This window comes from Megachile rotundata, chromosome 6 (assembly GCF_050947335.1).
Source record: "Megachile rotundata isolate GNS110a chromosome 6, iyMegRotu1, whole genome shotgun sequence".
In the NCBI taxonomy this organism is placed as follows: domain Eukaryota; kingdom Metazoa; phylum Arthropoda; class Insecta; order Hymenoptera; family Megachilidae; genus Megachile; species Megachile rotundata.
Genome location: NC_134988.1, coordinates 18,527,487 through 18,542,631, shown reverse-complemented (window position 1 = coordinate 18,542,631; position 15,145 = coordinate 18,527,487). Strand labels below are relative to the sequence as shown.

General features: G+C 42.4%; 1 protein-coding gene across 1 annotated transcript in view; it reads left to right on the top strand.

Annotated features, from left to right (window-relative positions):
* LOC100878076 (uncharacterized) overlaps window positions 1–15,145 on the top strand; it is an 88,023-nt gene that overhangs the window by 52,419 nt on the left and 20,459 nt on the right. Inside the window, exons 3-4 of the mRNA XM_012287340.2 lie at window positions 12,065–12,175; window positions 14,522–14,635. Coding sequence (XP_012142730.1) covers window positions 14,566–14,635 — 70 coding nt within the window. The 5' untranslated portion in view covers window positions 12,065–12,175; window positions 14,522–14,565. The remainder of the gene's footprint in view (window positions 1–12,064; window positions 12,176–14,521; window positions 14,636–15,145) is intronic.

Genomic DNA, 15,145 nt, shown 5'->3' with positions numbered 1-15,145 from the left:
GACAAGAAAGTTGAGCGTACGTTACGAGCGTTGCCCCTCTCTCTCTCTCGCACTCTCATTCCAGAAAATTTCCACGGTTTACGAGACCGTCTCGTGGGCCCCCGGAGTGGGAAATATCTGGAAAATTTACGCGCGAGGTATCGTCGACGTCGAAGCTGCTGGTTTGCCTCTGAAACCGGGTCACCTAGACGTGGCGAACGAAACATCGATTTACCGATGAATTCTAATTAGACGAGATGGAGGGTGCATTTAAAAAGGGATACAGGGGTATTCTCTCGTTCAATGGCACGACACGCGTTCAAAGGTTCGCGTTTATTGTTCGTTTGCCCCATAAAATAGGTGTATTCAGTCCGCGTGGCAAATGTAGGCGTGCGTGAATAGACCGGTCCGTGATAATGGGGATCGCAAAGACGAGACTTGCTTTCTTCCAGCGAAATTTTCATACGGATACTTCAGCTTTCTTTGATATCTAATTCCTCTCCAGTACGTTTACACCTCGCGATTGTCTGCTCAAATCATTCTATTTCTTCGAAGACTAACACTCCAACGGACGAAGGTTCGTATATCTTGATGGTAACTGTGACTTTATTAAACTTTATGTTTGACATCGGACAGTATCGTTTGGTCAGATTCTAATCGCTCGGGTACATTAAGCGGAATTAAAAATAGGATGTAAGTAAGGAAGGATAGGGGACTGACACGTCTCGTAATTCCTTTCCGCTGGGATGAGAAACAAGTTTCACGCCTCTATCCTGGTGTTTCCCTTTAGCTTGCCCTACGACCAACTGAGCTTAAGCTGCTTAGAACTTCGTAACCCCTGGATGTGACCGTTCCCGATGCATACAATCCTTCCTTGCTTTACATCTACACGACAACGTCTGGCTACGTTTCAAGCAACAGCACCATTGGTGTCTTAACGTAACTCTGATGTATCTGTGGATTAAGCCACCGACCGCGTTATTCCACTAAAATTTTCCTTCGAACCTGCTACGGTGAACCCTCGATGCTCGACAAGCAGAAATTTTTCGTGGAGCGTCGTTCAATTTCAAAATTCTAGTAAATAAATTGTTACGATAAAATAAGAATAACTTGGAATTAAATAATGAGGGTGCTTCTCGATGCAACGATATAACGAAGAGACGAAGCAGCGTAATTAATATAAGCGCCCGTGAAAAAATCTTTATCAAGAGGGATTAAGGATATCCTTAAGAACATGCTTCTTTGTAATTCATTCGAGTAGAGGCGTTTGTCGTTTCTTGTACAGGGATGATAAACGTAGCAGCTCTACCGTGAAGAAGGGACGCACTATAATGAAGCGGGAGTGGTACTACCATTATGGCGGGCACAATGAACCTCTCGTTTGAGTATTCCTAAGGAGAATGTCCCTGGCAGTTCGACGTGGCGTGGGAGGAAATGTGGAGCAGCTACCGTTGTCAAACAACTTGCTAGGTCGTAGATGCATTGTCTCCACTGTTTGTACCAATCTCCATAATCCAGCTAAACTATTTCTACTTTGTTGACACTAACACTGTGCAACGTGTCAAGGTATTTCAGTCGTTACCGATCTATTCGCGAAGAAAATTTCTCCTACGATCGCACTCTATACGATCTGCGATACTTTCGAAACATAACGAATCGACTGGATTATTCTGTTTGCGAAGCTACGGAGGTGTATCCGCAGCGCAAATTTACCCAAACCTTTCGTCATCGTCTTACATCCTCGTGTATTCCTACATCGCTACAATCCCTTTTCCTCCTCTTCCACTTCCAGCTTCGATCAGCGGTCCGATTCAGAGTACACAGCGAATTCGAGATAACACGAGGTTGCATCGCGTTGTTTCCGTCGTATCCGCTGGTTGTTGGCGGCGTTATATAGTCCGAGGTATTGTTGGCTCCCGTGTCTGTGCACGACGATAAATTAAACGACTTCCGTCTGCTAGAGATCGTGCAGTCTGCTGGTTCCTGCTCAGAACTCCTGGATCGTTGCTCGAAGATAGGGTTTAATAGGGAAAGTTCCTTTGACGAAATAATTATCGCTTCGAAGAAGTGTATCGAGATTCGCGTACGCCGGATTAAAACGTCGTCTATTTCTAGAGCGACGTTAATATTCTTATGTTTTAATGTTCGTACATTTACATGTTTTAAAGTAATTTTATAGGACGGGCAATTCTTTTTTTTGTCTCGATTTATCGCCGCGTTTCGGTAAGTACTCGGTTCGAATAAAATGTAATTCGCGTTTCACCGCTGACAAATTTGCTTTCCACGTGAAACCAATATACGTACATAGGTACATATAAACCGGCAACGATATACGCAGCCCGTTGCCTCCATTGTTTCCCAACAAATGGAAACAGCGACGGATAAAATACAAGCTTCTCATCAACGCCCCAGAAATAACTCATGTTCTGTCGATATTGCTCTATTTTTCCGCATGTTATTAATTTCCTGGTAGTTGCGGCCATGCCAACCGTTTCAAATCGTTCGATATACCACAGAAATTTTGTTTCATCGAGATAGAAACTGTGTCTCTACCATCACCTTCTCCATTTACGGACGTCCATTCGATGCTAGAAACTGTCACGGTCGAAGGTTAAATCGGAATCGCGGACAGTGTTCCATATATAGAATCAGACTACGTATTAACGTCCGATTTTAATTTGTTTCTCCTTCTGCTTCTTCTCCTTACTATATTTAGCCGTTAAATTTATCTTCGACACGTATATATTTGTCGAAAAGTATCGGAGTTCACCGTCGCTCTCGATTATCTTAAATCGTCACGAATTTTCCTAACTTGCACTCCAATTTACTCTATTAAATTATTAACGAGAAGTTATTTCTTAGAAGATTATATTATGTATGAATTAATTTGTCTATTTGTTCACAAACGAATAGATAACATTTCTCGGTTTCCTTAGTTTATTGACGTTACCGTTTTATTGTACGGTTCCATTGTGAATTAAATGAGATGTAAACACGCGTGTACACCATTCAAGCATGATCTTTATAATGCTAATCCGTGCAAATGGCAGAGAAAACAATCAGACTGTGCCAGCGATAATGCTGTATACGTGTACCTATCTTGTTGCATATGGATGAAATTCGAACGCTTAATAGCCCCTGATAAATCTCTTTAAAAATTGGACGTTCAAATAATCGTGAACAAAAAACATCCAATTTTTCCAGGCTAAACCCGGACAAAGTTTGCGCTAATTTACGGGCAAACTTGTTTTTCCTGCTCTTTTGCTCGTACGAGAAAACTTATTTTCGTTCCGTCTTCTTTGACGGAGAAAGAACGAAACGTCTCGAAAACGACCATCAACGACCAAGAATAAAGAACAACCGGATGACGAGATTTCAACGCGAAAATTCTTAGTACGGAACGAGAGAGAAAGAGAGAGAGAGAGAGAGAGAGGGAAATGAGAGAAAATGGAAGCTCTCGAAAGAAAGTAAGACGAGTTGGCGAAGGCGGCAAGCGGAAAAGCCACGAAGAAATTCGAAACATAAATAAAGAGGTCTCGGAATCGGTCGGTGCAAGTTCCTCCAAGTGTATGCACGTTCTCGTATACGCGCGAGAACGTTAACTTCCAGAGCAAACTTTCGGGAAGCAGCCAAGTACAAGCATTAAGCCGCCACATCGAACAGACACCTACCGCAATGCAAGCTTTCTCGTCAAACCGAAATTTCCTCGAGTATGCTCGCGCAACGATAACAAGAAATTTTGCACCGTGTTAGTTGTTCCGGGATTTATTCTTCTCGAACCGTTCGAATTTAACGAATTCGGTCCACGTCGAGTGTAGAATACTCGTTATTATCGACACGTTGACGAGTAATTAATTTCGAGGTCTACACCGATGTCGAATTTAACGAGCGCCGTTATATGCTATGTCACGCGACTATTTTGCATGCAAGTTCGTTTCGAGCATCGTTGTACCCCCGGTTTCGCCGAGAATTATTAATTGAATAACGCTCGGCCAAGACGATCGTATTGTACGGGTACGTTCGTATACGCGATTAGTACGATAGAATATAACGTAAAGGATAGCGGTCCGAAAGGTAACGACAATCACGAGTACGAAAATCCTTTTTCTTCTTATACCCTCGTCTATGTGACTCGCCAAGGTACGGCACTTAATTAATTAGGTACATAAATGAAAGCGATAACGGTTGTTCGCGGTTCAATGGGGTTTTTGCAGATTTCGGTCGGAAACGAGTGCAAGAAATCATCCCTTTTCTTTCTCGGGTGGTAGAGATCTCGAGCAGCGAGGTAGGGAATTACCAGGACGATAACTGATTTGTAGCCGTGTACCAGTTCAATCGCATAAATCTTCTTTCCACCCCTTTCTGTCGGTTCTTTCGCTCTTTCTTTTTCACCCTGGCCTCGTTTACACTCGCGTCGAATGACCCGTGTACGTGTGTTACACCTCTCACCCTTCCGAGCGAGGGTTGAAGCGATCTCGAGCTTGCTCGTGCGCGTTTCCTACGCTTCCACTGTCTTGCCATCCAACTGCTGTCACAATAATATCCTTGCTCCTTCGCCACCTTCGTGATTTATCCTTTCCAACCACGATTTACTATGCGCGACGAATTAAGTTTCCACCGAGACCATACTTGTTTGCATAATTACGGGGCCCTTTACGACTCTTTCGCGACCGCGTTACCAAAGATTTACGTATCTAAGAACTTTCGGAAGATGGTTCGGAAATCTACGATCTTCCCGGTACTCGGTGATTTATGCAAAGTGCTCAACGAACATTTCACGAGCGCGTTGAATTTGCAAATTTCCCAATTTTTAAATTAACAAACTCCCCGCTTCTCCTGCTCTGTGCGTTATTGTACCGCTTGGTCTGCTTGATATTGCCGCTTCATGAACAAATACTTTGCGTTACATTGCTCGTAACACGTCACGTAATCGATAAAATTCAGAGCGAGTGCGCGTGGAACTTGGTGTAATAAGCTAATTACTTTAACGAGTTTCTGCAATTGCACAGTAACGAGAAACCAATTTGGTTTTCCCTGTTATCCCACTCGACGCGAGAAATGTCGCTTTCCGTCATAACAAACGCGGCATCAACGTCAGTTCGCGCCACTCTTCCCTTCGCGCGATTTATGCGTGTCACATTGTGTTCCGTCGCGTGTGTTGTGTTAGCAATCTCGACACGGTAGGGTGCGATTATGCAGCACTGGCTGCACCGTTATGCGTTTCCAGTGCAGGCCTGTGCATTTACACGTGGCTTACTCCGCGCGCTATCCAGCTAGTTTGGCCGCGTTCATATTCGTCCCGTGTGTTTCTACTGGTACGAAGCTGTTTGAAAAATTCCTATGACCCCGCTGAATACGTTGCGGCTAACGTGAAACTGATAACCGCTACTTTTTATGCGAGATGTTTGCTCGCTGTCTTTTTCCAGCTTCCTCTTTTCTGTTTTTGCTGTCCAACGAAGCGAGCGAAAAACTAATTTTTCTAATTGCGCACGAGTAAACGCTGACGCGGTACAGATCATTCGTGATGTCCATTTAATGGGATATCATTATACTCTGAAATTGATTCGAACAGTTGTCAGAATATTATTAATGATTTTTGGAATTTTCTTTGTTCCATTTTAACGAGTCGATCAATTTTCCGTATAATTTGATCCTCCCGGAAAGTTCGTGCTGGAACCCAGCGCTGAAATTAACGATTTCCTCGGTTGAACCTTCCCGAAAGAACCAACAGGGCTGAAAGTATCGAGTTACCAGCACCTGGCGTAAAAGCCACTTTTTTTTATAGGCGGCACGCGCACCAGTCAAAAGTGCTCGCTAATGAAACGCACAATTAACTGCAATCGATGGCCCTGAAAGTTCGATAATCGAGTTCTCGTGTAATTGCCTCTGATTCCGCGCTAACGATCTCGGTATTAACGTGCGTGAACCGAGGCTGCATCGAAAAGCTAGTTTTATCGATTAGATCGTTACGAATTCAACCTGCAAGATTTACGTAGTCAGTTTCGTCGAAATGTAACTTCTAAACCGATGTGTCGGAAGTGTCACTCGGCGATACTTTTATGCCACGAAGTTACGTTAGACTTTCGCGTTTCGAACTTGAACATTTCGTACGAAATACAATTGAATATTTAGAATAACTCTGAGAGCTTTTAATTACTGTTGGAAAGGGGTCACTTTACCATTGTGATTATTCGGTTTTACGTGTTTCGTATGGATTCACGAATATCTAAACTCAACGGTTCGATTCCATATCACGAGATTAATCTTCAGTTATACAAATGATCAGCTAGCGAATGTCATTGATCTGCTTTTCAATGCGAAATTTTCGTACGGGAAACAACGTTCGGGAACGACAGAAATATTTGCTAATGAATCACCCTATTAGCAGTAATCGTCAACCGTTGCGTGACCCGAATTCCATGATCGAACTCCACCGCATTTACCAGCGATTCCCCAAACGAAAGGCATTGTACCGCGTGCACGCATTTGCTGATTAACGGCTACACCCCTCTAGTTATTATCATATCGCGAGCTAATTGTTCACGAATGACGCAGAACCGATCTAATCGTAATTGGACGTTAATTATACGACTGACATAACAGACGTCGATCAGCTGATTATCGATAAACTCGGTAATTGAAGAAATATAAAAATGTAACGCGTGAATATTCGACGCGTTACGATACAAGTAGTAGTCCATCGCGTAGAAATCTAAAGGGGTATCTTTATAACGCGCGGCGATACAGCGTGTCGCGATGTAGCGGGTAGTTATCGAGTCAGTTAAGCCACTTGACGCGAAACGAGCAGAAAAACGGGACGGTTAACGTGCATTCATTTCGCATTATCGTGAACGAACGTGGTTCAAGTCATAATGCGGTTTAATAAAGCGAGATGTGGATAGGGAAGGAGAGAATGTCGTTGAGAACTAGTTTCAACGTCGCCGTAAATAATGCAATACCGTTACGTCTGTCGACGGGAATGGTAATTGGGTCGTGTGGAACGTGTTCGATGCGGTGCTAAGTTATTGATTTGTACAAGATGAAGTCTCTTTTAAAATTGAACTTTCATAGGGACAGGGTAATAATTAAATCACGCTCTTAAATATTTTATTTGCTCTTTTCTTTGGTCGATTGTTCGATTAACGCGAACAAAAGAAAGCGATTACTTTTTTAAATATTTTTACTTCTTGTTCGAATAAGCCAAGTTAATTCGGTTAGCATCGAACGAGATCGTTTAATTTGCGTTAATTGAATAGAAGCAGAACCGTTGAAACATCCAAGCTCATTATCAATGGCCAACGATCAATTACAGAGAATTAACTGATCGTTGAATTATGTTCCTCGTAATTAGTCATTTATCGAATGATCGAATTCCAAAAGATTAACTACTTCTGTTTCTATTCTCGTATCGGTTCGAACTCGTAGATAATCGCCAAGCACCGGTTAATTGTCAGAACACGCGTTTAATTGCCGCTTTGCTTGGAAAACAGGAAGGTCTATAGTATCCGTGATGAATTATCCGACAAGATATACCGGTTACGGTGATAGTCGACGCTTCCTTTGTAGAATTACCTTCTGCGAAATTGTTGAGGAAAATGTAAAGCGTCGTTACCGTTCGTTACATTAAATTTCTTCCTTCTAAATCCGTTTTAATTAAATTACGAACATTCTGTTCGTTTCTCTCTCTGTTTCAATGATAAATTTAACGCTGTTTTTCGCTTCTTGAACAATCAAGAATTAATTAGTTAAAAGGATATTATAAAAATAGAAATAAGTACTTAACTAACCACGTTTCGGTACTCGGTTAACTCTGGTGAATTATTCTGGGAAATGTATTCAATCGAGTCGCGGTTCACCGGGTTATTCTTTTCCTCGTATGCAGCGTGCCTCGAACTTTAATAAACGTCTGCTTCGGCGACCACGAGCTTGCAAAATTTCATTTGCATCCGGATAGCTAGGGGCCGTTTCGCAAACTTTTGCGACGGCTCGTGACCCAAGGAAATTACCTCTTTCCTCCTTCTTTTCTCTACAATTTATTTCTCTGCGTACAAGATTATCGATCAAAGTGTTTAAAACTCGAGAAATCGGCGAACATTGAAAAGGATAACGAAGGTGTACGTAAACGGAGAGGACAGACGAAGAGAAATATGTCGAGTGCAACGCGACGATAAGGTTACGAGATCGTTGAAGCGTAAGTGCTGCCTGCTTGATATTCTTGCCTGTATTCCGGCTTACGAACTCGTCCTTTTTCGCGCGGAACGACACACAGGTGTGTACGGACTGCAGCATCCCGATATAAGAGCAATCTTCGCAAAAGCAAGAAAAGACACGCGAAGAATGGAAAACGAAGGAGGTTGAGCGGATATTTGTAAACGTATCTATACCGACGAACGAGGAAAAGGGAAAAGAATATGAAAAGGGAAAAAAAGATGACTCTTTACGGGAGAAAGAGGATTAAGTTTGACCTAACTACAATTACAATGTTTATAATATTCTTTGTTTTTTCGCGGATAAAATTTGACGGAACATTAAAATGCATCGAAAGTTGCATGCGCGAAGTTGGTTCCTGTAATCCGACGACATCGTGGATTGCAAAATGCAAGGGACATCTGACCTGCATACACATGGCACTTGCGCTCCGACCACTCAAACACGCATGTTAGGTCGAAACAAACAATCATCTGTTCGTATACGCTGCATAACTCTAGTTCGACTCTATTTATATAGCAAAATTCATCCGACACGGTAAACATGTGTCTGCCCGTTGATCAACTTTTGTATTAAAGCTTCTATTCCTGGTGGAACTAACGTACATGCATACGCTGATTTGCATCGTGTACTGCTTCTAAACCTAGAACATCTATGTACCTATGTCTTGTTCTACTTTCAAATTTCGAACGGCTGTTCTCGTTCTAGTTTTTGTATTTACGACCGAGCGAACTTGTCGCTCGAAATCTGGAGTGGTTTTAGTTCCGCTTGTTCGACATCGTAACCTTCGAGTAAACAATTTACATCTAAAATGACTGAAGAATAGATCAGGTTGAATTAAACATGAGAGCGTAACGCGAACAAGACTTTGAAAAATCCTCGAAGACGCGTGATTTATAAAGGTTTCAATGGCATGCGAAATATTTTGCATCTTTCAGCGATCGATCATCCGTACGGTCATTGCATTACCGTACAGTACACGTGTGACATGCATAATGCTATCCCGGACACGTGTGCATGTGTGGACACATGTTGCGAGGTGTATGCACTGTAGACCACGCAAGAGCAAATAAGAAATGTAAGCACGCGGTTGTGCGAAACGTCAACGGCAAACCGGAATAATAAAATCTAGTGTCCCGTAACTTTTATCTCGCGCCTGTTAAATCGAGTTTAATTCGTTCGATACAAGCGAGTTAGTCGGACGAACGTTCGACACGTTTGACTAAAAGCCCAATTTACCCGGTAATATTTATATTAAACGGTTATTCCGTTCGAACTTTATTTCGAAATTTCATATTTTTCTATCGCTAGATCAAATTGGAGCGTACGTCGTTGTTGAAACTCTGACGAATGAACGCGCAACTTAATTGGTCGTGTTGATTAATTCCGAATATCTTTCAAAAGACTCGTGTCGAACGAAACGAGAGAACCTTTGAATTCGCTGCAAACACCCACGAATAGTGTTCCGGAACGAAATTGGTCGTAAATTCCATGACGACGAATCTTTTATCTCTTAATGTGCTCCTCGTTCCATCTTCCATCCCCAGTCTCTCTTGGCACTGTTACAAGATAAGGGATGTTTGGCCCTCTTCTTAATCTCAACTTTTTCACCTCGTTCAAATACCCTCTTTGTCCAATTTTTGAACTATGTGTGCCCTATTCTTGCCAGTTGAATGCATTTCACAACTTGTCGCGTATCTTCTAACGAAACGACAATTAATTGTCGATCTACTTGATTTTCAATGTTAGCGGTGAATTTTCGAATCGTTTACAGCTCGCGACGAAGAGTTGTACCACAGGGAACTAGAAGCACAGAGGTCGACGGATAGAGGACCAGAGAGATCCATATCGATAATCGAACGATTTTACCTCGTTAACGTTACTTGACTCCGCGTTCGTGATCATTCGGGTAAACGGAAATGCTGGTGTTAGATAATGATACAGCTATCTGCGTATTCGCTAATTCGCGAGAACAGACGCGTGATACTCGTACATCAGCGAAAGCCTGGCAGGAGTTTCGCTTATCGCTCGAATGGTCACCGTCAGGTGAACCGGTAATTGCTACCTGAAAGCTCTTTTCAGTCAGAAACCAATCGTCCACTTCAACTAAACTTTCGCACCTACTCATCGAGTTTCCTCCAGACTGTACAAGTCACTACTCAGGTTACCGATCGTCGGATTCGAGGTGATGCCGCGTCGATCAAAGTGGAAAAATTGTGGTCAGAGCACCGAGAAAGCTGTGAAACTCGAAACAGTTGGTGTTTTCCGGCAGTGAAACTAGAACTATTTGTTTTTCTACGAAACAATATAGAGTTAATTTGTAATTTAATGGTACTCGCACATCTGCAGCCAGTTATTTTAGCTTTAAATGTACCACGTTGAAATTACTCGTCGCTTCCTACGAGGCACAACCTCGAAATGCTTTTGTAGCATGCTTCATTATGGATAATTTAATTTCGTTCGATAATGTTCACGGTTTGAGATGTAATTATATTCAATGTGAACGCGTTAGCGGAACATTGTTAGTCTCTATCGAAATGGGAATTCGGTCTTCGACCAAACTTTTCGTTTTCGATCGGATTTAGAATCGAATTAACCACCGTTCAACTATTTGGAACAGACGACGTTATCTATGGAATCGAAGCTAACGAAGCTCGACGCGTGTTCGACGTACAATTTTTCGTCGTACGGAAAATGTATATTTTATTATTACTTTTACCGCGGTAAATGATTTATTACGTACAATTTGATAAGCGCTCGAACCTTTTTACCGATAAAAGAAAATACGAGAGCCAAATCTGTCATCTAGAAATGTTTCTCTGGGCGCAAAAGCAAACGAGGTCGCTGTTATTTCCGATACCTATCACGCGAACGATATTTTCGTGTGGCTCTCCTATTGGAATTATTGGTGTGCGGTTTTCGGGGTTATCTGTAATTTGTGTCAGTATCAAACGTTACGCATGCTGGTCCTGTATCACGGAAAATACACACTGGAATAATTATGAATGACAAATAGTTTAAGTCGATTAACGCGTCAACTTCCGCGATGAAAACTGACGCGTACGGTCATGCATGTTATACGATCGAGTTGTCGCGTGTCGGATAATGCGTTCCCGAATATGCATACGTGTAGAACAAAGCAGCAGTTTAAATTGTGCTACGTAAATGGAAAAGTGTCGTAATGAACAATTTTATTTAGCGAAAGAGGAGTTTGAAACGACCTTTTCCGTAAGAACAAAATTCATTTCGAAAGTTGAGCGATTACTGCATTATGCAGACATCGAGATTCCTAGCTCCGAACACGTAGTCCATCCCTGTTACGTACACACGCGCTTCATTCATGAGCCGGATCCCAAGAGTCGTATAGTTGGTAACTAGTAATTAGCTAGACGAGTGACACTATCACCCTTATCGCTCCCTGGATGCAACGAGCACGCAATATCCGGGTTCGTGCTTCCTATAATTCCTACGCGTTATCTCCTGTTGCCAGATCGATCCTAATAATTCTATTTCGATAAATAATCAACTCTAAACGCGTTCAAAGAACCTAGCTATCTTATTCGATTTTAGTCATCTCGGTACTTTCGTTCAATTATTTCGGCAACTCGACTCGTCAACTGTTCGACTCTTTGCATCGACGTTGTTTAAACGAAGTTTCCTTCACTGATAAAGTTTAATCCGTAGCTTCTCGTTTCAACGAAGTTTCGTTGCGAGTTTAGTAGCGCAGTTTACGTTGCCACGGACAGAACAATGGACTACAGAGATTATTGTAATCACCGGGTACAATAGAAGTTCGCGAGTGAAATCAATATCGACGCAGCAACTATCGAAAACACAGGAATCGTTTCTAACGATGTATTATTTGGTATTGTTTCAGATTCGAAGATAGCTGGTCGTCAGAACGATGTGAGAAGAATATATTGGTGAACACCAAACGAGCTAAGAAGATCCGACGAAATCACGAACACGTGGCGGGACGTGAAGCGGGGTGAGTGGCAGAGTATTTGTTTGTAACGCCAACAGATTGAAATTAAAATGAAATCAGATCGTTACCATGCGTTGAATAATCGAAGAACTTGCTACAATGCTCCGATGTTCGGTACAATATTGCATTTTAAACGAGACTTTCAATAACTCGCGAACGGCAATATCGAATTTTTCCTGATCCGTGTGTCCGAATTACGTATGCCAGCCCATCCAATAAAATTAATAATTTAAAATATGAAAAATGCCTTTAAATCGTCGCTGCCGCGGTGCCACGGTCGCTTTTTCATTCGGTAAATTTCTTCGGCTAACGACTATCGATAATGTCAAAGGACTTTTCAAAGGAGGAACGAATTCTGTTTGTCGACGTTTCGCGTCACGAAAGAAAAGGATTGACAACGAGGAAGAAAGTATTTTTCTCCACCCGGTTGTGATCCAATTTCGTCGGATTGCACGAGAAACGGAGGCAAGTTTCACGACAATGCACCCGGTTGAAATGCAATTCGAACTTCTTCTTCGACGTGAGCCTGAAAGGCGCAATTTTATCAAGAATTGTGTGGCCGACGAATTTGCTTTGAAAGTATCCGCAAACTCGTCGACGGGAAAGAGCGACGGGAAGGAGCGGGCGTTCCTAGTGGAAGATTAGAAAGGCCACGGCGTGTAAAAAGCTATCTGCTCGATCTAGCTGGCACAATAGGATCGAGAAGAGGGAAAGAATCGGGAAGAAGAAACCGACGGAGAAGTCAAAGGCCATCGGAAAATCGAACGAAACAAAGCAATAGTTCGGTGCTCGTAAACGATTCCACGACGCTTCCTGGCTATCGTCAAAGGATGAAAATTTAACCGCGAAACGTCGAAGAGTCGGGATGGAATAGTATTTCCAGCTCCTTCGAATCGCACTCGGAATTTTTCTATCGGGAAGCGAAGAAATTCGTGCCAAGGCGAACACGAAGAATGACAACACCTTTTTAAGATCGCAAGCTGTGCAAATTTTTTCTCCGCTTTATTTTCGACCGACGATCCTCGAGGAATTGCGTCGTTAAAACTTTGCTCTTTCATGAAAAGCCGTCAATGGCATCTGGACCAAGTAAACGATGACAGCGAGCGCTCGAGAAATTCTCTATTTATAGTTAAACAGCTACTAGAGATGATTGAAGGGATAAAAGAAGAATTTTTTCTTCCTTGACGGTAGAGTAGCATAATGGAAAGTGGCGCTGTTCCACGTTGTGGCTCGTTTTCAGGTATCCTCAGGAGTAGTTCCATCCTTTTGAAAGGCTTGGAATGGGGCTGCAGGATAAAGGGAAAGTTTTCCAGCGAAGTAACTCGTTAACAATGCCCAAGGTTTGTCGAGGATGATAAAGGAAACATTTTTGGTTCCCGGAAAATAGATGTCTCGGAGAATCGGAAAGTTTGCGCAGAGAAATGCATAAACGGTGTAAAATGCTCGGTGATATCCACTTTCAACGAGAGTGTCAGAATTTCTGTACGATATTTATACCCGACCTATTTACCTTCCGTCGCTGTAACGCGCTAACGAATAATTATTAATATGTACATCCGTGTTTTAAATGCAAACGTAAAAAATGATATCGCACACGTTTACGAAATATTTAAAATCACCAGAGCAGACATACGAGTCGCTGCTCTTTATAAACGACCATTCCAGTCACGAAGGAGCCAGGAAAAATGAAACAAAGAGTTTCGAGCGCCTGATGTTTCGGATGTGGCTGCAAAATTAATCATGCAAGACGTTCTCCTAGCGTTATCATCCCGTTGTTGCTAGCTACTCTCTTTCCAGCTCGCAGCTCGAGCATAAAGATGAAACAGTGTAACGCGCGTAAACCGCTTCGAATACAAGCGTATTTGCGTACGCGCGTATGTGCGAGAATTCCTGACGGCGTTGTGGTCGTGAAAATTTAATTAAAACGCGTCTTCGCGCGTTAGTGACGGGATCCTGTGATAACCGGTGTTCTCCTTTTGCCTTGGACGATAGTAAATTGCACGGGAATGAAGGACAGTGCGGTTTGAAAAATATGTCGACGACGGCACAGCTTGAGCGTGCCATGTTTTTGTCACTTAACGAAAGATTGAATACTCTTTTCAAAGCATTGATCAAACTAGCTCTGTTGGATGCAATTTTTTAGGCTGACTAATTGATGCATCGTTCTTTGACGCGTTTATTACCGTGATAATTTCCGAAGGTTAAAACTTGAAATAGCTGAATTATTCGATAAAAAATTGTTCGTTCAAACGATTTGCTCGATCTTTCGAATCGTTCATTCGAATATCCATAGAATTCGATGAGGAAAATTGTCGTGTAATTTTAACGAGGTAAAAACTTTGATTTCAGCGTTGAGCCTGCTATGCGTAAAGAAATTCGCCGGCAGCGGAACGATGCTGGAAGCACCGCCCGGAAGTCGCGAGGACCTCGTGGAGGCGGCAAGAACACCATGCACACCCACAGGTTAGTCGACCGATCTTTTATCATAAGCTTGAAACAGCTTTGGTCGCTCGATCTAATAACTCGCGTGCACACGTGGTTATGAAGTTCATAAGCTTACTCGATAAATAACCGAAACGAGCTATGCCACCTGCAGACATAAATAAAAAACGAAACAAACGGTTTTCGAAATTCAACCCACAGAGACTAGGTAATGGTTACATTGTACCACCGATATAATGACCTAAAGGAAAATTGATTTCGTAATGCAATTGAATTTGAACGGTTCTGTAAGGACAACGATCGATATCGTCAATAGTTGCGTTTGCAAAATTCTGCCTGAATTATCGACCGTGTGTTTATCATAAAGTTTTAATGGAGATACAGCGTGTCTCGGTAAATCCAGCGGAACGGTTCCAAAAGCTTGAGCAGAGCCATAAATTGGAGCGATAAATAACGAAAACGACGGAAACAACATGGCACGATGTGGTTCGTTAAACTTTGCCCGCCGCGCCCGCGTCGTTACAAATTTCC